Here is a 24,518-nt window from a genome sequence, read left to right as displayed (position 1 = left end):
TTCTGACGAAGAGGGTATCAGATTTTACAAACGGCAAAGGCAAGTGTGGCAAAAGGAGGAGGGGGGGGGGAGATGGTTAAAGGAATTTACAACAAAATTGCGACACATGTCACTTATGAGATCACTTATGAGATTGAGGTGGCTACTATGAAAAGAGGGGGAGGATACAAGAGGACGCTAGGGGGCTTTTTGTGCCCAAAACTCCTCAATGATGGCTCTACCACCACGGTAGACGGCCCATTTAGCTGCAGCCCGTGCTTCTCCTACCTTTTGTAGCTCTTGTTTCTTCATCTTGAGTTGCATGAGAGTGAGAGCTTCACTAATCCAAATCGTAGATTTCTATTGCTGGCCTAAGCAAAAGAGGTACCATAAGATAAGATTCTCAAAAATTGCAAATTTGCACAGATCTTGACTTGTTTTGGTTTATCTATGGATCCCATATCAATTAATGCGGCTACCTGGGATATAAGATTGGCTTGTTCTTTTGTTGAACCTGGTGGCAGTGACAACACCATTCTTCATTGTGATGACTATTTTGCGTAACAATGACTTGGAAAAGGTGCTTCATGAGCTGACCAATTATATTAAGATTGAGAATATGTTCTCCAAGAAAAGGCACTGGACGGGACCATTAGTTTGAAGTATCGAAAGAGAAAAGATGTGCTGAACCTTTTCACAGAGGCTCTGACTCAGATTCTTGTTAGGTCACATGTCAAACCCATGGTACTTGTTTCTTATCCAAGGTCTTAAAGGAATTGTAAGGTGTGATATGCTTGTATGTAGTGCCTAGGTTAGGGTTAGATTGTCTATTAGGTCTTGGCCGTGTCAGCTCGGGGTTGGTCAGTCTAATTTGGTCTCTTGTACCACATTGTTTATATATTCTTGTTGCTTGGGGTTGGTCTCTCTTATTTGGTCTCTTGTACTGCATTGTTTGTACATTCTTGTTAATTCTGGGCTTGAGGGTAAGAAGTTGGAACAATCCTTTGCTAGCCATTTATCTAAGTTTGGTGTTTATTATGTGGCTTGTGGGTGAATTGGCAACCCTACGGAGGCTTAAGGTAATAATCTACCCCCGGCCCTCCCTCTTTTTCCCTTTCATCGACTCCGGGTTGTTATCTCTCTCTCTCTCTCTCTCTCTCTCTCTCTCTCTCTCTCTCTCTCTCTCTCTCTCTCTGTGGCTGCTTCCTTTACACATTCACACTAGAGAGCTAGCTATTTTGAAGCATGCACAAGATATTTATGCCACATAATGTGAATTTTTTCACCTACGTATTTGGTTTCCTTGACTTCACCCAATTTTAATTTTTTGATTCTTTTGTTAGGGGTTATATGTTGGATATCAATATGTTGGCTCTTTTAGATTTATTATGAAGCATCCTCAAAATGCCCTCTACGTTGTAGTCTTTAGTGGTCTTTGTTCATCCCACATTGTAAAATCAAATCTATCGTCTTTTTGTAGTCAATTTTATCTTCATAGAATTGATGAAACACAATTATTTTCATTCCGAGTCATTTTTTACCCTGGTTTTTGAGTGTTGTTTGTGGACCTTGGTTGATTGGTGTTATATTGATCCCTTATGAAAGAATCATTCTAGGTCATGGTTAATATGTTTATTTTCTTCTTGTTGCTGCTATTTAATCTCCTTATCAAACACTTGCAGGTGAAGTTTGTGGCAGTGTTGGTTGCTGTGCCTTGGCTAGTGTCTTACACTGCCCATGATTTTTTGATAGTACCTTTTTTGACCAGGTATGGACATGACAACTTTTTTTGTTTTTGTGTGCGTGCATGTTTTGTGTGCATGCATGCCATTGAGAGAGAGAGAGAGAGAGAGAGAGAGAGAGAGAGAGAGAGAGAGAGAGAGAGAGAGAGAGAGAGAGAGAGAGGACATGATTAGGAATGGTAATATACATCTGCAAAAGGGCTAAAAGACCTTCAAGATTAAAGAATAACATCATCGTTATATGATCTGTGACAACTTGATGATGTATCTGGCAGTACAGACCGACCTTGCAGCCAAGCAGTCCAAAATCACGTTGTGTGTGTGTGTGTGTGTTTATACAAAGCCATCGTGCCAAGTGTTTGCACTTTCTTCTTCTAACTGAGCCTCTAATGGGCCGTTTTGGGCAAGTTTCTTATGTGTGTGTGTGTGTGTGGTCGCCTTGGCTGAAAATGGCGGTTTTGGGCCTCACTAGGGTCGTTTGGTATGTGCCATGCTTGAATTGCCCCTTACTAGGGTCTCTTGGTACTTGCCATGCTTGAACTTGTCCCTCGCTAGGGTCACCTGGTACTTGCCATACTTGAATGGCTGTTGCCATCCTCTCTCCCCTTAGCTTGCAAAGGCACATTTTACTCTTTTTAGGAGACGTTTTTCTCTTGGTTTTACAGTCATTGTATATAGCTTTTGAGATGTTGCCTTCGAGCTTGCTTTGTAAACAACGTCACCATTTGGGCATTCTGAGGGGATTTTTAAGTAGTAGAAATGAGCCCCTTTACACGCACACACCTACACTCACACTTACTCCCTTGGGCGCTCGGTCACGGGTTTCGAAGGTTAGGCGAAGAAGTGTGAATGGTGTCTTGGTTGTTTAAAAGTGCTTAGCTTATCGGATTTCTCCCTCTCGAGTAGTATGGCACCATCGTTCGTCATCTCAAATGATTTAGAGAAAAAAATAGGTGACTGTATTGAGGTTCTCTCTCAAAGAGGGGCTGTTGGCCGTTTGGTTGGATGTTCCTATGCTCATATCAGCGTGTGAGTGGCTCTCCTGCACTCTAGCTGGTTCGGATGAAGTCAGAGTAGAGGAAATCATCTTCCTCGATAGAGGTACTCTCATTGCTATCAGTGAGAGGAGCAGCACATATAGTCCAAGAAGAAGAAACTGAGGATGAAGGAGAAATTTCTTTCGTTACAGATGTACTTTGAAGATCCGTTTCTACTCCCTCTAGTTCAAGGGGAGGTATTTTCATCCTGTGTGGATAGATCTTGTCATCCTGTGTGGATAATGTCATTCTGTGTGGATAGTTGGGTCTTCATTATGTATGACATTGCCCAAGGGGAGGGTTGAAAGGTGGGCATGGGAACTCCTTCGACACCTAGTTCATCTTTTGATGTGACACATATTACATATATGTGTGTAGCCTTTTGAAAAGGCACCTGGAGATATGAGCTGCCGGATACTGGTTGTGAGACCTTTTGTATATAAACACTTCCTTTTGTATATGAATAATAATATATGCTGTAAATATATTGTATGTACACTATGGTCTAATAAATGTGAGTTTCTCTCTCTCTCTCTCTCTCTCTCTCTCTCTCTCTCTCTCTCTCTCTACCTACTGTGTATAGCCATGGTTTTTCCAAGCTTCAAACCACCTTGAGCTCATTGTATCAATTCACCCACCCAAGCCATACAGATGTTACCCCCTCTGATGCCACAAGTGGTACCTCCTCCTTCGGCACCAGAAAGTACGAGAGCTTCCAACCGGCAACCTTCTTAGCCGTCTGTTCCGATCGGGGGAGTTTTCAAGAATATGGTGCAGCCATTTGACCGTGATCCGGTGCAACTGCCTTTGCCACCGCCATTGCCCCCCCCCTCCACCACCACCAGGCTACAATGGTTGGAGCCCACTTTTACCCTTATTATCCATACCCGGGATATGCGCCTAACCAACCCAAAGATTTTAAAGATGGCGGCACGACAGTCAAATTTTTCACTTTTTCCGGGGTGAAAGATCTCAAGAAAGCATTGCAGTTCCTACAGCAATTCGACAACATCTATGCTTTAGGGAACTATACAGAAGAATCGAAGATTTCTCGAGCAACAAGATTTCTTAAAGATAATGCTATGCAATGGTGGAGTTCAATCGCGACACAACCGCATGCTCCAAGGACCTTGCAAGCTTTCAAGACAATTTTTGCACGTCGTTACATGACTTCGATGTTTGAAGTCCGGATTTTGGCAGAGTGGGGTAACTTGAAAATGCTTACCACCGAAACCATGGACGACTATAACCAAAGGTTTCTCGACGTGTATCTTCCGGTGTCCTTCTCTAAGTTCATTCCCTTGGAGGACCAGTGCGAGCGCTACACCATTGGACTACTATCACGATTGTAAGAATATTGTCTCTCCAAGCAAGTCTCTAGCATGCAAGAGGTTATGGACCATGCCGCGGTCGGCTACAAGCTCATGAAAGGAAGGAGTTTACCACAGAAGAACCATCGGCCACTAACTAGAACTCCCTGCAACAACAAACTAATTCTCGGGAATCCCGTGAAAACCAACCTCAATGGCCTCGTCTGACACAACGTCAACAAGACGCCTTGTTACAAGAAGGCTGTTGCTATCTCTGATGCTATCTGTATGCTATCTTTGTTTGAAATGGATGCAATCTGTTTTAAACCTGTCTTGGCGTGGATTTGAAATGTTTGACTCTGGTTTCAATACTAGTTGCATTGATTGGTGATTTGTGGAGAAGTGAGAAATATTGTCTTGATATTGTTTGAACCTCGGAACGACGTAGGCCGATGCCTGGGGAGCGTTTGGTTGTATGCTTGAACCTCCGAGTGACGCAAACTGTGGTTTGGCGAACGTTTGGTTGTACAGTCCTCTGAGCTCATGGCCCGGACCTTTTTAGGTTATTTGCGGGGGGAGTGACGAGGTAGTCGTTGAGTAGCTTCATACCGTAGACCGTTTGTCTCGGCGGAGTGCTCAACGGCGCTGTTTGTTGTGTCTTGTAACATGCATATGGGCAGTTGCATTGTGATGTGCCAACCACTGATAATTCCTAATTGGATGAGATTGCCTGGGTATGTAATTTTAGTGCATCAAGATACCTGTGGAAGATCAGTACGGTCTGGGTGTGATGGCTATTTTTACTACGCCGGAATATCAAGAGTTCTGATCTAGACGAAAGAAGAAGCTACCTCCTTGATCAAAAGAGTCGAAAGGAGAACTAACTCCTTGATCAAAAGAGCCGAAAGAGAAGCTAACTCCTTAACAAAAAGAGCAAACTGATTGTCCCTCGGAATGTCCTACGGAAATTTTTGAGCTAACCCGAGTTGTTTTGCAGATATGCTGTAATTGCGGACGATTACTCTCTTTCAAGAAGGGGAGATGTAACAAACTGCTGACATGTCAAAGCCCTAAAGAATGGAGCCAGCTTGCAGATGCTGGCCGAGGGGCGTAAACCCTAAGAAGAACAAGTAACAGAAGAAGAAGTCCTACCAACTTGTGGGGACCCCGTCTGATGGGTCCCCATGTGACATAAAGGATTAAAATAAAGCAGGACCCACACACACAGACTAAAGGGAATTATGTGGAAATGATGACGTGGCAGGTTTTTCCGAAAATTGCGATGGCATGATGACGTGGCAGACTGTACGAATTTTCGCGTTTTGCGTTGGCTGATGACGTGGCAGGCTATACGGATTTCGGTGATTTATGCTGGCAGCTTTTGGCATTGCTTTTTGGACCAAAAGCTTTTGAGTTTTGAAGGCTTTTTACTGTAATTGCTTTTTAGGCCTAGAGCCTTTAAATATGAGGTTAGGGCTCATTCTTTGGCATGCTTCGTGGAGAAGGTGCAGAGCCTGGAGTACCGGCTTGTACTGTGTTGATGCAATATAAAGAAATACCGAAAGGGCCGTCGAGGTTTGGGGCCAATACTCTCTGGGGTGGAATTCCGCTGCTCGATGTCGCGTGTCCTCTCTCTCTCTTTCATTTCAGTTGTTATTGAAGTGTTAAAAGTTTGTTCAGTCTGTTCTTTTCTACTGGCACGTGGTGCCCGTCTTGTGACAACAAGCACAAACGGGTCTCCAATTTGTGGAAGGCTGTTTGCCAGAAATTGCCTATAAATTTTAAATCACGATCACTCATGATTTCTTCGGGCAAACCAATAATTTGTATAAATGTTCCACAAAGAGCTGAGCTAACTCGTGGCTCTTTATGGTGGAACGTATAGGGAGAAATCGCACCATCTTCGTGAGTTGATCAACGACGACCCCAATGGCATCGTGACCATGATTGATTTGTGTCACAAGACTAGTTCTCTTTTTAATTGTGCACAAATTTAAATAGTATGCATGCTTAGAATCATGTTTGTGATAACGACGTCTCTCAAACACCAAGTAGAATTTGTCACTCTACTTTGAGAGAATGAAATGGACTAAAGAGCAGACACACTTGCGGCAGCTATGTCTGCCAAGCACCAAATGGATTAGTCATCTATCTTAGAAAGATGTTGTAGGGTAGAAAGGGATCCTTTACCCGCTAAGAAAGATTGACTAATGACTAAGGCTTTATCTCGTCTACCTCATAGTCGACGACGACTATGATTTCAAGAGAGGTAATGTCTAATTAACCCAAATGATTTTCTCATATTAAACTGATCATTTACTGTGGGAGACCAAACGGGAACAAGGATTAAGATATAAACGTGTGCTTATAGATCTATCTCAACACGGGGCCAATGGTAAAGGGGCCCAAATGAGAGATGGTCTATCAAAGAGCAAGGCTACCCAATAGAGCATAAGACCTTAGGGTTAGCTTCATTGAAGACATCCAATAATTAGTGTAAAAGTCCTTTGACCTTAGGTAAGCTAGGGCTGAGCTTGAGATGGGAACCCAGCCAAAGCTTAAGGTGCTTGAGAGGCTTGTCGTGCTTGATGACTAAGGTGCTTGAGATGCTTAAGGTGCCTAATGACTGAGATGCTTGAGATGCTTGATGATTAAAATACTTGTCATGCTTGTGATGCTAGGGCTGTACTTGAAGTAAGAACCCAGCCCAAGCTTGAGGGGCTTAAGGGCCAAGCTTGTGGTGAGAACGAGGCCCAAGGTTGAGTGGCTTGAGGTGTGCAAAAGTCAATGCCAATACCTACAAGGAGGGGGCGAGCACTACATGATGGGAGATGAGAGAGCACACACACACTCACACAAGGCATGCCTAGTACAAAGAAAGCAATAGGGACACTTGTCAAGCTTCTCCTCATGTTGCCCTCATGGTGTGCCTGAAGCCTATTGATTGGCCACCCAAGGGGTTCATTGATAATTTAGAAGATTTAATTAATTGTTTTAGCATTTATCAAGTCCTGTCTCTCAAAGGGGAAAGGGGGACACTTGTCCCAAGACTACCATTGATGCTTGCTATGACTCCTGCTTATGATTGGGTAGGCCTGGAGGGGTCCAATGAGCTACAAGCATGAGCTACAAGGGGGGGTCGACCAAAGCTAGTAGGGGGCTTGCTTAGGGGGTACACTCTCCCACACACACTCACACACACTCTTATTGTGTGAAGTGCAAAGTGCAAGAGCTCCCCTCCCTCTCCTTCTCCAAGAAAGTAGAGAGGTTGAGAGCCTACACCAACACTCTTGGCTACGAAGTGCAAATCCAACCAAGCGCCATGCTTCGATGCTTAAGCTTGCCATCTTCTCCATCTTCACTACTAAGCTATTATGTATGCTAGCAAGAAGAGTGATGATAAGTGAGGAACTAATTCTTTCTCCTATGAAATGTTTCTTCTTCCTCTTCCCTAACCTCATTCCTTGCTAGCTCTCTCCACCTTCGAAGGTGTTTGAGGTGTTGGGACTCATGCTTGGAATAGTTAATGCTTTCTTCAAAGTTTATGTTATGCTCGTGATGCATGAAGCTTTCCATCTTCATTGCATCACCTAGGTCACAAGGAACACAAAGATTGTATTGTAACAAGTCTCTTTGATAGGAGAAATCATAATACAAATACCTATTGGAGGGGGGACCGGCTCCACATCAATCCGGTCCTCAACTGTTGTCATGTTCTCTAAATTCTCTCTCTTGCAAAAGTATTGTTCATGCCAAGTTAACTAATTGCTATGTTTATGTTGCTATCTTCAATTATGATCACCCGCTATGCTCACAAAGTAATTTCTCAAAAGTACCCTCATTAATTTCCGCTACTCTTAAGTTAATAGGCCAATTCCATTACAAGATAGTGGATGTACACTAACATCCGAAGAAAGAGCCAACTTATACGCAACTTGGCCAATTTTCTTTGAAATCAAGAATGGACCACAAATATATAGTTGAAAGCTTACAATGCTTCCAGTTCACATGGTCTTGTAATCTTTGGGTATCTTCAAACAGACCCATTGTCCCACATCTAGAGTCCTTGGAGACCTCCTTTGATTAGCATAAGTAGTAATTCGATCACGAGCTATCCTCATACTATCCTTAGCAATTTGAGCATTTCCTCCATATCATACAAGAAATCTGGAGCTAGGCAATCTTTGACTTTCTCTCAAGCTTGGCAATCTGTGACTTTCTCTAGTGCATATGGCTCTGTGTGCCACGTGGACATACTTTATCGACTTCCAGAGCCAGTTTTCCACTTCTTCCTAGATAGGGATGTCTAGAATCCTAGGAGGATTAGTATCGGCAATTTTGTGAGCCTGTTTGCAGGACCTGCATGTTCGGACAAATCCATTAGATTAGGTTTTCCAGTTTGAAACCCTCTTGCATAAATGGTTTGTGTACGCGTTTTGATAGATGTTATTACACTACGGTGGGCATCTGGCATGACGAGCATGTAGTTCTAGGTTAGAGGAATCCGACGTGCCAGACCGCGCCTCGATTGGATTCCCAGGTGGGCAGATGTGCGACCATCTCACCAAGTTTGGACCAATTTTTAATAAATCATTTTATGATTTATTTGTTGGGAAAACTGGTGGACAGTTGCCCTACCTAAGGCCTAAGTAATACTTAAGGCCTTTTCTTCTCCTAAAGGGACCCAAGGAGCTAACGCTAAATTCATTCACAAGACTGCAACTTCAGCCAGCGTTTTGGAGGAAGAAGCTAATTCAACCAGCGTTTTTCAAGCAATAAGCCCTAGCGTTTTGGGAAGGCAGCAACAGCCAGCGTTTTTTAGTTTCAGCCCCTGGCGTTTTTAGGACAGCAGCAAAAACAGCCAGCGTTTATTGCTTCCAGCCCAAGCGTTTCAACAGTAGCAGATCAGCCCTGGTTTTTCAGCCCATCCCTCGCCGGGTGTGCAAGAGATCCGTAGCGGTTCCCATTGACGGATGCGGTCTAGTACTTCGGCAGCCATTGATCCCTCCTCTCGGCAATTCCCTCGCCGAAATTGAGTCCTCCATTGCTGTCCATCATCGGCCTCGTCAAGATCTGCGTTTTCAGCCCATCATCCTTCTCACATCGGAAGTGCAAATCAGCCCGTGGTGGTCATCCGCAATTTTCACATCGAGAAGGATCCAAGGTGCATCGAATCAGCCCCGGAGGTGCCTCGTCTTGAGGAGTTACTGTGGCGACATTCCCTAATCGAGTCGGTAGAGTGCAGTGAGGTATTGCATTGTGTATACATTCCATTTACGCAACCTAAAGCAAATACCACATCGGTAACGGTGTGGGGGGCCCTTGAGAGGGTTGGTTGGGACCCTATTGGGTGTCGCTCTCTTCTTCTCTCTCTTTTTCTTTCCCTCTACACGTCTCTGTTGCATTCTCTCAACCCCTCTCTTCACGGGAACATAAAAGGAACATTCATTGAAGTACAAAGTATTCACTAACGCAAGGAAAGAAGGAAAGGATTTTTGTGGGAGTGTAAAACTAGATCTTCACCATTTTAATTCCGCTGCACCTGACCATTTACTAGCGGGAATTTGCAAGGGATGTAACAGCCCAACAAGCTTTGATGTTCAGCTTTGTTGAGCTGACGTTGTGCGCATTCCCGCACATACTTTTTGACAAAAGCTTTCATGTGCGGTCAATAGAAATACCGGCTAACCATGTTGAACACTCTACTGTACCCTAGTAGAGTGTATGCTAGGGTGTTGTGCACTTGGTGCATCATGACACTTGAGCGAAATTTGTTTGCGGATATCCTCATCAATGGGCACACACACTTGCCTTGCTTGAAAAGTAATCTGCTGCGAATGGAATACTTCTTTGCTACCTTTCTCTCCATAGCCAGCCTAGGGGCGTCTGGATATAAGGTGCAACGGAATGAATGTTTGAACTTTGCTCAAGATGAGTGCTCCGAACTGTGCTCAAGGGTTCCTTTTTCTTACGGAAGGGAGAGCCTTCCGTTCCTTTAGTGAGAGAGTGCAATGGACACAAACAAAGTGCATGGACACTGTGAATGGAAATGCATGAGACTGAGAGATAGAGAAGAGAATACGACACCAGAGATGTAAAACCCTCCTCTGAAGGCCCCACTCTCTATGGTGAGAGCGGTCTACTTATGATTGCACAAATCTCTACAATGCTTGGACTTGCCGACGATGTCGACGACGAAGAGAACGACGACGAGACGGCCGAAATCTGAAAAAGTTAAGGGCTGAAATTTGCAAATATTTCTCTGCTGAATTCTGACTCTATGTCGGTGACGATGCGTTGAAAACACAGATGCTGAACTCTGCGTTTTCCGGGTTGAATCTGTAAACCTTGCAGAATCTGATTGTGCGGCGAGGATCTGCTGCGGGAAGGTGAGATCTGCGAGGTTCTGGACTCATTTGCTGTGTCTAAAGGCTGAAAACTGAAAACGCTGGGGTCTCTTGATGTTCCGTCGCGGAGAATCTGCAAAACGCTAGGGCGTGAAGTAGATGCAAAAACGCTAGGGCTGAAAATCTGCAAATCTGTCGCTGGGGTGCAAATGCAAAACGCTAGGCTGATCTGATGTTCTGCTGTCGCCGGAATCTATAAGTGCAAATCGCTGGCTGATTTGGTCCAAAAACGCTAGGCTGTTGCTATGGAGCAAAAACGCTAGGGCTTGGGGTTCTATTGAGAAGTTGCCTGTTGAGTGTGTGCTCCTGCTGCCTCTTCTGCCAGAAAGTGCTAACTCTAGTTTGCTTATATATAAACTTACTCAATTTGCCCTACCTACTTTCCAACAAAAGTCACTTAAAAATATTAAGTGTCTATGCACTGTAAAAATGCTACTAATGGGATTTGACTGGAATCTGATGGTCATGGTGTGTGCAGCCAGAGGATATGCATCTAAGTTAAGTGTGTGGGTCGTGCGGTATTTGAACTTCATAAAGGTCTGCAACGCTTGCTTCTTTGGGCCGCGCCGAAAGTGACACAAAGTCTTGTGTGGCTCCTTCAATGCTTCAACTTCGTAGAGTATCATGCTTCTTTCTTCTTCAAGAATCTCCATGGTTGAAAATTCCTAAAACCATTTCCAACACAAAACCATGAACATACCTATTCCATGTAAAGTGAGTGGAAAAAATCTTGTCGTCCTAATAAACTGTGCATGCAATGTAGATGAACAAAGAGACGGAGTGCCAAACCGTTCACCAGACACACGCAAACAATGAGATTGAATCTTTCTCTTATAATCTAAAACAATCAACTGTGGCAATTCACAACGGAGATGCCCATGCTTGGTGCTCATACTTTCATGTGCTCGTTCTACGAATGTGTCATGCCAAGAAAGAGACATGGAATGTGACGTCCTTGAATGCATACTTCTCAGCTTTTCATGAATAATCCGCATACATTCGTGCTCATCCATGAGTGAAACGTGCTCAAGGTACAATATGTCATGCCTAGGAAAAGGGATCACATAAAGACGTTGACTAAAATACAGGAAACAATCACGAATGAAACACTCGAACAATGCGTGTTGACTAATCATGCGAACACATAGTGAGGGTTCTTTGGACCTAGGCTCGAGAGCCAAGATCGGTTCTTCATAATTGATCGTCTTTGCAATGAGGTTAGCTTCACTAGAGAAAGTATCCACTAACACATCATCCTTCTTGTGAACAATCACATCTTTATGCAAATCATCATTCTTGTAAGAAATCACATCTTGATCATGCAAATCATCATGCTCATCATTAACATCCAAATCATAATGCTTATCATTGGCATTCAAATCATCATCATGTAAATCATGTGTGTCATGCGTTGGAGAAGAAGAGACTGAGAGAGTCTCCTTTTCCCGAATCTCTTGCATCTGTGCGTGAACTTGAGAAAAGAGTCGCAAGAATTCTTTCATGTGTTGATCGCTCTTCTCTTGTCGTGTTTTGGTCTCGCGGTCATATTCTGCTTGTCTTGCTTTGTTCTCGCGATGTATGGCTGCCACTCTTTTTGTGTATTGACGCTCTATGGCTGCCATCTTTTCTTCGTGTTCACGCTCTATTTTTGCTTTTCGGTCTAACTTCTTGTCCATCATCCTCTTGTCGAAAAGAGTCATAGGATCTGGTGCAATCTTTGGCGTAGATGGGGAAGGGGGTGGGTCGGAAAAACCTTCTGATGGGGAAAATTTTTCTTCGCCTCTCTCATGCTCATCACCTCCAAGCGAAGTATACATTCCGCTTCGAGTGATGACCATCCACTGAAGTCTTGGGTTCTTGTGGGGTCTTGTGGTCTTGGTTCACGAGAAACTTCGGTTCTTGTGGTTCTTGGGTTCTTGAGGGTCTTGAGGTTCTTGAGGGTCTTCTTTTGCTTGCAATCTGTGTTCGAGAAGGATCTTCTCTTCACCCGAGTTCTGCTCTTTTCTGCGGGCACACCCCTTGGCGGCCTTGCGCTCACACCGCTCCTGCTGCCTCTTCTGCCAGAAAGTGCTAACTCTAGTTTGCTTATATACAAACTTACTCAATTTGCCCTACCTCCTTTCCGACAAAAGTCACTTAAAAATAATAAGTGAAAATCTCAAAAATAGGGAAAATAGGCCTATGCACTGTAAAAATGCTACTGAGGGGATTTGACTAGAATCCGATGGTCATGCTGTGTGCAACCAGAGGATATGCATCTAATCTAAGTGTCTGGACATGCACGGTCTGCGAACAGACTCACAAAGTGCCAGATCACTTTCTATTCTAGACTGACTTGACTGAACTGACCCTGATCATGCTGTAGCTTGTCCACGGACACATAGGGTTGGATGTGTCACGTGACACTGGACTGCCACAACTTTTCGGGCTACGTATTCCGTCTTGGACTCGTTGCCAGATTGCACCAAAGTGACGATTGGTTTTGCAACACCCTTTGAGAGAGAGAGAGAGAGAAGTTTGTCGAAATTTCAGCAAACAAAAGAGTATTTACCTCAGAGACCCTACTAAGGGTATCGCCTACCATATTGGTGTTAGAGTTAAGATTCTTGTTCAATGGTGGCTCTAGTATCGCCAAGGAGCAGATTAGGGCGTGAGGTCTGGTTTGTGGCTGTGCCCGACCGTATTTGAGGTAGACGTACCTCTTCTCGGCGATGCACTCCACGGTGTTGCTCACCTGATAGGCTGGCATGAGGTGGGCCCATGCTCCTAGGTTTTCCTGGGGTCAGAGTCTTGAGTGATCTGCAGTTATGCTACTAAGTATGTGTGTTAGGTCACTTTCAGTGAGTTTACATATTTATTAGCATTTTTAGCCATTTATTAGAAACGTAGGGTTTTGCAGTAGGTAGGGCCCGTAGGGCAATTCTGGGAATTTCCTATATATGCAACCCACCCCCTTGTACTTTTGGCATATTGTGATCATTGCAGAGCTCGAACGTTTTGGCGCACTATCTCTCTCTCTCTCTCTCTCTCTCTCTCTAGCGTTTTTGCTCACAATCGATCTCTCTCTTTGGTGTTTTTCACTTGCGATCCTTCTTCCTCTTGCTTGCGCTCCCCTTTTCTTGCTGTGTACAGGCCCTCTTGGTGTGTCATTGCTTGGAGTGTGTTCCTGTGCTCGTAAGGTGGGCGGTTTGCGCTAGGAGCTTGAGTATGAGGAGGTCCATCGCGAAAGATCCGAGATCTATTGGCTGCCCGGTATGGAGAGGAGGTTTGCTCGCGGTCGCAGACAAGTTCATTACCCGATTCATCCTTTTCCGTTGCACCTTTGACAATTGATAGCACCCTTACAGTAGCATATCTCAAAATCGAACTCCTTCATGAGTTTTGCCCAACTTGCCTTGCTACCACGAAGGTCGGGCTGATCACAAAGATATTTCAAGGAATGGTGATCCATTCATACCACGAAGTGGGCACCAAAGAGGTAATGGCGCTAAACCTTCAAAGCATGAATGACCGCCAATAATTCCCTCTCCTGTGTGAAATAACGTGTCTGCACGTCTGTGACCTTGCAACTTTCAATTGCTACAGGTCGCCCATTGTGGTATAGGACAATGCCATTTGCATAGTCACTTTCATCCGTTTCCACCACAAAGGGTTTGTTGGGATCCACAATCTGCAACATCAGTGCAGTAGTAACAAGTAGCTTCAATGCTTGGGAACATTGATCCAGCTCATCGGTCCATTGGACGGACGGACTAACACTACACTTTTTGCTTTGGACGCCCTTTAAGAGATGAGTGAATGGTTCTGCAAGACGAGGATAGTCCTTGATAAATTTTCGAAAGAAGCAGTAAAACCCAAAATGGATTTCACTTGCCTAATTGTGTGAAGAATGGGCCAATCCAGCACAACACGTACCTTTTCGGGGTCGATGGGAATGCCATCGGCCGAGATGACATGACCCAGGTACAACAACTTTGTGCGAAAAATTTGCACTTAGTTTTCTTCGCATACAACTTTTCTTGTCTTAAAAAACGCGAGAGGAGAGATGCTCCTTGAGTGTTTGACTGTAAATTAGGATATCGTCGAGGAACACGACAACCCATTTTTCCAAATACGGGTGAAAGAGATCATTCATCATTTGGGTGAAAGTGGCAGGAGCGTTGGTTAACCCAAGGGTAAAACCAAAAACTGGTGATGTCCATACCGTGTAGGAAACGCGGTTTTTGGAACATCACGCGAATGTATCCATGTCTGATGTTACCTGGACCATTGGTCGATCTTGGTGAAATAACAAGCACTTGAGAGTCGACCTATAAGATCGTCCATGCGAGGCAACATATATTTATTCTTGATAGTGACCTTATTGAGGCCTTCGTAATCTATGCAGAGCGCATTCCTCCATCCTCTTTTTTGGTGTGAAGATCCGGAGCGCCCCACGGAGACTCGCTAGGTTCAATGAAACCCTTCGCAAGATAGGCTTGAAGCTGCCTAGCTATCTCATTCTTCTCTTTCGGGCTGAACCTATAAGGTTGCCGAGAGATGGGATGGCTACCGAGCAAATGCTCTATCTTGTGATCAAGATCAAGCCCATGAGACGGTGGAAGCCCATATGGTAAATCCGACGGAAATACGTATGCGGATTTAGCCAAAACAGAATCGAAATAACGCTTAACTGTTATATCATGGTCAGATAGAGATTCAAAAGTTTTTGATACAATAATATCACTTTTCGAAAGAAGAGAATGACAATGAGATGGAAAATTAAGAACAAAATTTTAACCCAACAAACTGCAAGCTGTACATCGGGATCATGAGACAACACATTGAATTCATTAGCTGAAAGCAGATTTACATCATAATCAGATCCCTGACCACATGGTACACACCATCAAGCTCAAAGAAAACTGTGTGCGAGCGGCCGAGGTGGACAGAGCTTTGGGAAGATCTGTGTAGACTTGATCACTATCCAGATAGCTTAAAGTATCTTTATCCCGAGATGTTTCCGGTAGTTTGTTATGAGATTTTCCCCCATGATCTCATTGTACATATGCTAGGGTTTCTCCCATATTTCTTGTATATGGACCGATGGTTGATTTTTATGTAATGCTAAGGGTCAAGCGAGAAAGAAAGAAAGAAAGAAAGAAAGAAAGAAAGAAAGATTTATTTACGTCTACTAAAGGCCAAAGTTGGCCTATGAGACCAAATCATATACAAAAGTGGTGATCTGGGTGTCGGTAAAAATGAGAGAAAAGAAAGAATAAACCGATTGTGCCTACTGTGAATGAGTATGAGAGTGGGTGGTAGCTCCGACTCCGCAGATAGTGGCTACCTTGTGTGTGCAGCATAGCAGCATAGGCACGTGTGTAGCTCTGGTACAACAGAAAATGACTACACAGTATAATACAAGGCCACATGATGGTGGGCAATGTCCAGCTAAAAGCATACTATAGGGGGTGGGTGGAGAATGTCATACATAGGGGAGGGTGGTCGAAGAGCCTCCTACAGCCTGGTGGTCCAATGCATAGATGCATACCTCATCTCCAGGTGGTGCTAATGGAGTGCCCGTATCCTCAATGCCTCGTTGTGATGTGGTCGCTGTCTCAGATAGCTAGGGACTCGTGGTCTACGACGCGCTCTCTGGGTGTCGGCCTGTTGAAGCATGAGCCCGCTCGTGTGAGTCGAAGGTCTCTGGCTATACACCTCTCGCTGGAAGAACTCTGTAATAGTCCGCTGTGTACTTGCACCTGCCTGCTGTCGTGGCTGTAGAATCTGCTCACGCATGCTAAAAGCAGTGGTCAGGAAGCGGCCTAGCTTGATCTGGTCACTCCTCGCTATACACTATTGGAGTGTATCCTCTATGCCAAACTGAACTCTGAGCTCCGAGTAAGCTGGGCATCTCACCATGAAGTGCTCCTCGCTCTCCACCTCTGTATGACAAATGGGACATATACGCTCATCTCGTGGTATGCCTCTGGCTCTGCCCCTCTCAATCTCCAATTGGTGTGAGGACACTCTAAGCTGCCCAATGGCCACACGAAGGTGATGTGGCATATATCTCTGCATGTATAGGGGGGTCTCAATGAACCCCTGCTCTGATAGCTGTAGAAAATGCTCGCGGTAATGTAGCATTTTCGATGGTAGCTCATGTCCTGGGCCAACCCATGTCCTCTGAATGTAGGTGTGCCATATCTCCTGTCTAATGACCCTATTCCTCTCAGATCGTGTGAGGGAATAGGTGGGGGCCTGAGTGTCGTACTGTAGTGGCGGCAGTCTATCAATATCCAGTCCCTGAGAAGAAAACCAATCCCATGTCTGAGCATACCATGAGGTCCTATCCCCTGCCAATGCCATGTCCTGTGATGCCGAGAAGGCTCGGTATGCAATACGATCTCTGTCCATGCTCTGAAGTCTGTGCAGCATGCATACAGTCTGAAAAAGAGCCTCAACCAGCATAGGTGGTGCAGCAAGCTCGGCTCGAATGATGTCATGTGGTACTGAGGGCTTGCTGCGAATGAGTCTAGAGATCACGAGTATCTATGGTTGCTCCACTAGAGTCCATACAGAAGCAGCTAGCCCTGGGCCCCATATCGTAGCCCCATACATAAGTGCTGGTGTGACCAGTGTATCAAACAGCCACCCCTTTGTACGGGGCTCCTGAAAGTGTGTGAGATGGCACTGTCTCTTCATCAATGCCAGGCTGAATACCCTCTAGTGAGTCTGTCTCTAGCTGCCTGTGCCATCGAGAATGCCCCTGATGCTGCTGTGAAGGTCACGCCAAGGTAAACATATGACCCTGTAATCTCAATGCTCCCTCCTGCTACTATAAATGCACTCTGCCTCCTGACCTGTGCTGAAGTATGAAAGATAAGAACCTTGGTTTTACCAAGGTTCACTGAAAGCCCTCGCTGTAAGCAAAAATCATCAAGCGCTGAAAGATGTCGATGTAGCCCCTCAGCAGACTCCGCTACTAGCACTATGTCATCCGCGTAGAGCAATATGTGTACTGTAGTCCCGCCTATCTCCACTCCATCTCCTCCTTTGTGCTGAATGAAGTCCACAATCTCATCAATATAGAGTCCAAATAGTGTAGGTGAAAGAGGGCACCCCACCCCAATGATGTTAACAAGAGTGTCTGATATACCTCCTGGACATCTGACTCTGCCAGAAACATGCTCATACAATGCATATATCCCCCAAATCATCTCCTCACCCACACCCAGATCCATCAGTCGTGTGAATAACCTCTCTCTAGGTACTGTGTCAAAAGCTTTGTGGAAGTCCACAAAGCAGCAACACAATCTCTTGTTCTTCACTCGAGTCTGATCAATCAAACATCTAAGAGTGAAGATATGGTCTATGGTAGAGAAAGACCGCCGAAATCCTGCTTGGCTTGGAGCTCTAAGACTTTCCGTCTCGGCTAGAGTGCTCAATGCCTCCTCCAATACTGCTCCATATAACTTGGCCAGCATGGGCCCAATCATGATAGTGCGATATGTGCCTGGGTCCATAACATCCCCTGACTTGTGGATAGGCACAATGGTATGCTCTGTCCACGAGTCCGGGAATCCCTCTACTAGAGCCCTGTTGAAGAGGTGAGCAATAAGTGGTGCCAGGGTATCTCTCCCATAAATCAAATGCTCTGCTTGTAATCCAGACTGATCTCTTACTCGTCCATGCCGGAGGTGTGAGATGGCTCTGCTCACCATATGTGATGTAAGGAATGATGCTGTAATCGGTCGTGGTCTCTGTGGTGTGGGTATAGGTGGCTGCCCTGGTATCTGGTAGAGGCGCTCTGCATAATCATGCCAAAGGTGAGGATCATGTATAGGTGTAGGGCGCCCTCGCTCACGGATGCGTCGCCAGGCCTCTCCACTATCTCTACTCATGAGCAAGTGATATAACTCCCAATAATAACGTTCTTCCCATTCCCGCTTTTACGGCGGATAAGGGACTGCATGCGCCTCTGTGCCTGTCTGTGTGTGATCTCACCACGAGCCTTTGCTGCGCGAAGACCTCTGCGGAGCTCCCGGCAATCATCATCATACCAGCCATTCTGTGGCATAGACCCCACTCGAGATGGGTGTGTGTGAGTGCTATGAGGAAAACTATGGAGAGCTGAATCATGGAGAATCTGTGTGAATTGTGTGGTAAGTGTGTGGAGTGGGGCATGAGGGTCAAGAGAGAGCAAGCGTGAGTGGAGATGATCAATGTAGACATGTGAGAGCTCATGAGTAAAGTGGATCGTGGTGTAAGTGTGTGTAGGAGGTGGAGTGTCAAGTGAGACGGAGAATGAGAGTGCAAAGCTAAGAAAGGTGTGGTCAGCTCCCAGTGGGCAGCGTCCAATACTGAATGACTGTAATAAGTGTGCAGTAGATAGAGGTCCCAAGACGTAATCTGCAGTGCTCCCCCCTCCTCCATGTGGGAAGCAAGTCAGTCCGGTAGAATCTGGCCATCGATGCATCCCGTTATAAATAACGAGATGGTGTCTGCTGCCCAACTCTAGAAGGTGTCTACCATATCCTGTGGTATCCTGGCCTGTGTCGTCTGAAGATCTGCCGATCCCCATCTCCTCCGGGTCAAGAGTCCTCATAATATCGGGCTGCTCCATGTCATATATCTCACACTGTCTGGTCTGGGTGCGGCCGTTGAAGTCCCCCATGAGGAAGACTTCTCCGAGTGTGGAGTAATGTAGGATATCCTCTGATAGAGACGCGTATGGGGAGTCACTATCTCTGACCTGTCTCGCACCCTCCTGACCCGCGTATCTAGATCCACGTGGAGGAAAATAGCAAATGGCTAGATAAATCCATCTCTGATGTGATATCTCCAGACGTACCCATAGATATCTGGCCTCCTCATCCCTGCTCATGATCTGAATGTGACTCTGTAGAGTATGTCTAAATAAAATAGCCGCTCCCCCCGACCCTCTAGCTGTACTCTGGCGTGTAGTATGCCGGAAAGCTGACTCCCACTGGAATCCGGTAATACGGGGTAGTCCCCTCTCCGTGCTCTCACGAGTCTGTGATACATATGAAATCATGCCCCTCCATGACCTCCTCTAGCATGTCTGGCCGCGTCCATAAAGAGCCATTGCAGTTCCATACTGCTCCTCTAATCAATATCTCCGGTGGTACTGATGTCTCATAGGCCACGTGGCCCTATTTAGTAGGGCGACCATCGATAAAGACCCTACCATCACGGTAGAAGGCCTTTCTGCCCTCCCTCCTGGCCTGTAGAATCTGGGGCATGCATGCTCTCCGATGCTCAATCTGCATCCTTGTCAAGTCCTCATCCATATATATGGTCTCACCGGGCTGCCCACGTAGTATGGCTCGCTTTCGAAAGAAAGCAACTCTGTCCTCCTGAGACTGCATCTGTAAAATAAGAGCTCTAGATCTAGTTGCATCTTTCCCTGCCCTCCAGACCCGTGTGAATGGCATGGTCGTGTATCCCATGCTCCGACAAAACTCCTGCGCATCTGAATCGGGTGAAGCCCCTTCTGGGAGTCCGGTAATATGCACGTTTAGCCTGCGTTCATAACGTAGCTTCTCCTCTTCCAGTGTGTCCTGAACCCTTATCACATCTTCTTTCGCATTCTCTTCCCGCACTTCTTTCTTGATGTTTTTCTTTACTACCTCGATCCAATTCCCTTGCTTTGCATCTAATTCCTGTATCATGTCTTCCTTGAGCTCCGCTATGCACTCTTTTTTCAGACCTTTGAGTTCCTCTATTTGGGAGATTTCACCTTCTTCTCGTGCTACCCCTCTCATATGATGTATGTCCTCTTGTATGCGGTGAAGTTCTCTAGTGAACTCCTGCTGAATTTCAGCGTGTGCTATCTTCCATGCATCCGTTTCTGCAGTGAGAACTTTAATCTGCTCCTCCGTTTGCTTCCTCTCCTCTTCCAATTGCTTAATTTTGTCCGACAACTTGCGCATCTCTGTGTTGAGTGCTTTGTCGGCCTCCTCCTTGACCTGGGAGATGGCCCGAGCTATCATTTCCTCCACCTCCCTCTTATCAAGGGGTGCCATGATGGGAGGGTGGGGTGAAGGAGGGGCGCTCGTGTGGGTCACCAAGTGTTGAACCTCTCATACCAATGTGGGGGGGGGGGGGGGGGGGGGGGGAGAGAAGGGGGGTTGTGGGGCTGTACGGCATAGAGCAATGCAGGCTGAGGGCAGGGCTGGCGGGGGGGGAGGGGTGTGTAAGGCAAGGCTGTACGGCAGGGCAGCAGAGGCGTGGGTTCAGCAGAGCTGGTTAGGTGGCGCAGGTGGGCAGAGAGAGAGAGAGAGAGAGAGAGAGAGAGAGAGAGAGAGAGAGAGAGAGAGAGAGAGAGAGAGAGAGCTTTTGGAAGGTTGTTTCTTTATAAAGCTATATCATCAACAAATACTTGGACTGTTCACTAATGGTTTTACTGAAGTACTCAATTTTTTTGAAAAGGTGGGTAGAGACTGTACCATTAGCTGCTGAAATGCTTGATTTAAGACGATCGCAAAAGCTCAACCTGGTCGAGACTCTGAAGATGGAACGGCAGCGAGTTCGATTTGAGGCAGCAATCGGAAAAGCTCCTCCACTGAACGATGAAGAGCTTCTAGAGCATATTCGAGACAAAGCGTATGCTATTTAGTATTTTCTCTTTCACTCGTTTTTTATTTCAAAGGCTGAGCTTTTTCCATCTGTGAAGTTTGCATTGTAATGCATGGCTTAAGCTGGGTGTGGCCTTTGTTTCAGCATAGAATTAAGAGATGAGCTGCGGCTAGAGAATAGGAAGGCATTTGGAAACGTATGGGCAGATATCTTAGCAGGCTTAACATTTTTCCTACTCTTGGTCTTTAATCCAGATAGGGTAAGGTTGTGCTCTATTTTGATATAAGCTTCCATTGTGTTAACATATGAAACATGCAGAGCTGTTCGCAGGTAATGCAACTCTATGATGACATTTTCTACAGGTAGCAGTCATGCGGTTAACAGGAAATCGACTATTTACAAATGTTTCAGATACTGGAAAAGCCTTCATAATTATTCTACTGTCGGATATTTTTTTAGGGTACTTTTTCTCACTGATTTTTTTTGATGTGCATGTTAATGGTTGCCATGTTTCACTATCCTAGACTGTAGTTTTTAATAGATTGTTGTGACTAAGAAGAAGAGGACGAAGGACCTGTTGGTAGCCTCTTCATGTGCTCATAGCAGATTATGGATTCCAGGTTGTAGGAAAATATACTTTTCCTGTGCAACATTGACCAGTGTATACATAGAAACCTCATCTTTTATATTCCACAATTTCTGACATATGCCCCTTTTGTGGTATTATCCAAGGTATATGAATTAGGAATCAGCTTCTTATTCTGCATTCTTAGATGAAAAATGGACTAGAAGATTCTGAATACTTATGAGCATCATTCTTTTTGTCCAAGCTGATGGTGTTTTGGCATTTCCAGGTATCACTCTGAGTCTGGCTGGGAGACACTTGTGGAAATTGTGTTAGAGCACTATGGTTTTGAAGCAGATAAAGCATCAATCTACTTATTTGTTGCTATTGTTCCAGTCACGATAGATGCTTGCTTCAAGCTTTGGGTAAGTCTAAATTTTTTTACTTAAAGGTCTCTCTCTCTCTCTCTCTCTCTCTCTCTCTCTCTCTCTCTCTCTCTCTCGTATTAGGCACCCATTGTATCAGTGCTCACACATACCCCACACAGGTTCAGCTAGTAACACTTCTAAATTCAATTTAGTATCTCTTTTTTGTACTCAGACATTGTATCAGATTCGCCAGTATGTGACAGATTGGTCTCATAGGTTATTTTCGCCTTTTGAAGAGATAAATTTATCATTTCATTTCTCTCTCTCTCTCTCTCTCTCTCTCTCTCTCTCTCTCTCTCTCTCTCTCTGTGTGTGTGCGCGCCTGCTGTTGCGGTCTCTCACCACCTGCGTGCCTGGGCTGCCTGCTCCCCGCCTGTGCTCACGCGTTGCACCTAAGCCCCCACCTGCACACTGCACTGGCGCTGTGTGTTGCCCCCCCGCCCGTTCTCACGCGCTGCTCTGCATCCCTCCCCCCCCCCCCCCCCCCCCCCCCCCCCCCAAAAGGGCCGACATACCGAAGAAGGCCGCGAAGAAGGCGGTGACCAAGCCAGAGGTTTCCTACATCGCAGATACCCTCATTGTCTTCGCTAATCGACTATACAAGCTTGAGAAAGAGGTTGAAGGATTGACCAAGGAGAAGGAAGAAGGAGAAGTGGGAGGAGAAGAGAGAGAAGGAGAAAGAAAAATGGAAGAAAGAAAAGGAAGTAAATCGACCTCCTCCGTGCTTCTATCACATCCCTCAGCCCCGAAGGAGGAGAGATCAAAGCGGAAGCGAAGGAAGCCCTCAAGGAGGAGATTACCAAAGCTCTCACGGCAAGCATCGACGACAAATTGGAGGCTACCACGGAAGGATGGGTTGAAGTAGTCAAGAAGAATATAAAAAAAGAGGCCAAAGCGAAAGTCCAAATCGATGAAGCGCCCATCATACACACAATCATTGAGGAAGAGAAGATGGGACAAGCCCGCCGGCCCAATGTACGAGTGACTAGCATCAAAGAAGAGGAGGGGTCCATACCTGAGAGCGATGGGAAAGCCCTATGCATGAAGCTTGGGTACAAAGAATATAAAAAAAGAGGCAAAAGCGAAAGTCCAAATCGATGAAGCGCCCATCATACACACAATCATTGAGGAAGAGAAGATGTGACAAGCCCGCCGCCCCAATGTACGAGTGACTAGCATCAAAGCAGAGGAAGGGTCCACACCCGAGAGCGATGGGAAAGCCCTATGCATGAAGCTTGGGTACAAAGAAGACGAGGAGCTACCCTTCTCCAAAGCTTGGAGAGCCGGCAAAGATCCACAAAAAAGAGTCCTCATCCTCCAATTCACCTCTGAGGAGTCTCGAACATCCTTCATCCAAAAGAGGGTTTTCTTGAGAGGGCTCAAGGGGCCCCCTATCTACCTTGACGACGATCTCACAAAGATGCAACAGGACCACCGCCGAGCATGCATGCCTAGAGTCAAGAAAGATCGTAAAGAAGGGAAGAAGGCGGTATACCGAGATGGTAGGGTCATCATTGATGGCAAGACCATCGCATAGGGACTTGCGGCCTATGGGACACATGAAGAGATCCACCTTGCGGTTTGGAACTGCTATGGGGATCTATGGACACATCTAGAGAGGCTTGAGGAGGTGTTGAGAGGACGGGACCTCATTCGTTTGATAGAGACACATGAGAGTCCAGAGCAGAGTCTACCAAAGATCGAGGGCTTTCAATGGGAGTCCTCACATCGAAAGGGCACCTGCCAACACACCACACGAGGGTGAGGAGGGGTGGCTATACTCTTCAAACAGGGACTCCGGAGCAAGATACAGATTGTTGCAAGAGACCCACAGGCACGTTACCTTTGACCTATCACAGGCAAGGACTATCTACATCGCCATCTGCTACTTCACCCCCTCAGGCTCCAGATTTGCTATCACAGAGACAATAGGGGAGGGAGAGGAGAGATCATCCCCATACACATGCCTGCTAGATAAGATTATGGAGTATGTTACACCAAGGGAAGTCTTCCTTATGGGAGACTTTAAAATGCAGGAATCTGTGTGAGACATACGACACAGAGGACCGGGTGGCACTGTTTGCTATACAGGAGGAGGATTCCATGAGAGAGTCAACAAACACAGCTCACACCACAGAGTACGGCCCTCATTTACTCATATTAGGCTCTCAACACCGCCTCGTTATTTATGAGGGGATGGCACAATGGCCTCTTTCACGAGGACTGACATGCATACCACATGGAGTTGCAAACGGGGGGGGGGGGGGGAGTACCGTGAATTACGTCATGGGATCCAAAGAGGCCACCCACCTACTTAGCTCTTTCACCATCCCACCCATACCGATTGAAGCCTACCACACCTCTCTTGGACTCTCCTTCACCGCGACGCCACACCCCACACCCCCCACAATCCATTTCAGACATGAGCTAGCCCCCTTATACTCGGTAGAGGTCGAGAAGGGACTC

At 45.9% G+C, this 24,518-nt stretch overlaps 2 protein-coding genes and 2 pseudogenes across 2 annotated transcripts in view; 1 reads left to right on the top strand and 3 right to left on the bottom strand.

The window, feature by feature from the left end:
- LOC147454833 (protein DAY-LENGTH-DEPENDENT DELAYED-GREENING 1, chloroplastic-like) overlaps positions 1-24,518 on the top strand; it is a 105,264-nt gene that overhangs the window by 41,963 nt on the left and 38,783 nt on the right. The window contains exons 2-6 of the mRNA XM_086516658.1: positions 1,662-1,747; positions 20,913-21,086; positions 21,204-21,318; positions 21,422-21,519; positions 21,914-22,049. Coding sequence (XP_086372784.1) covers positions 1,662-1,747; positions 20,913-21,086; positions 21,204-21,318; positions 21,422-21,519; positions 21,914-22,049 — 609 coding nt within the window. The remainder of the gene's footprint in view (positions 1-1,661; positions 1,748-20,912; positions 21,087-21,203; positions 21,319-21,421; positions 21,520-21,913; positions 22,050-24,518) is intronic.
- LOC147454836 (uncharacterized) lies at positions 13,963-17,078 on the bottom strand (annotated as a pseudogene).
- LOC147454835 (uncharacterized) lies at positions 17,162-19,579 on the bottom strand (annotated as a pseudogene).
- Positions 19,634-20,506, bottom strand: LOC147454834 (uncharacterized). The gene has a single exon (XM_086517436.1). The coding sequence runs from the start codon at positions 20,504-20,506 to the stop codon at positions 19,634-19,636; it is 873 nt and encodes a 290-aa protein (XP_086373562.1).

This window comes from Adiantum capillus-veneris, chromosome 7 (assembly GCF_014529385.1).
Source record: "Adiantum capillus-veneris isolate H3 chromosome 7, ASM1452938v2, whole genome shotgun sequence".
Classification (NCBI taxonomy): Eukaryota; Viridiplantae; Streptophyta; class Polypodiopsida; order Polypodiales; family Pteridaceae; genus Adiantum; species Adiantum capillus-veneris.
The sequence above is the reverse complement of the archived record's forward strand: the minus strand, read 5'-3'. Positions and strand labels throughout refer to the sequence as shown.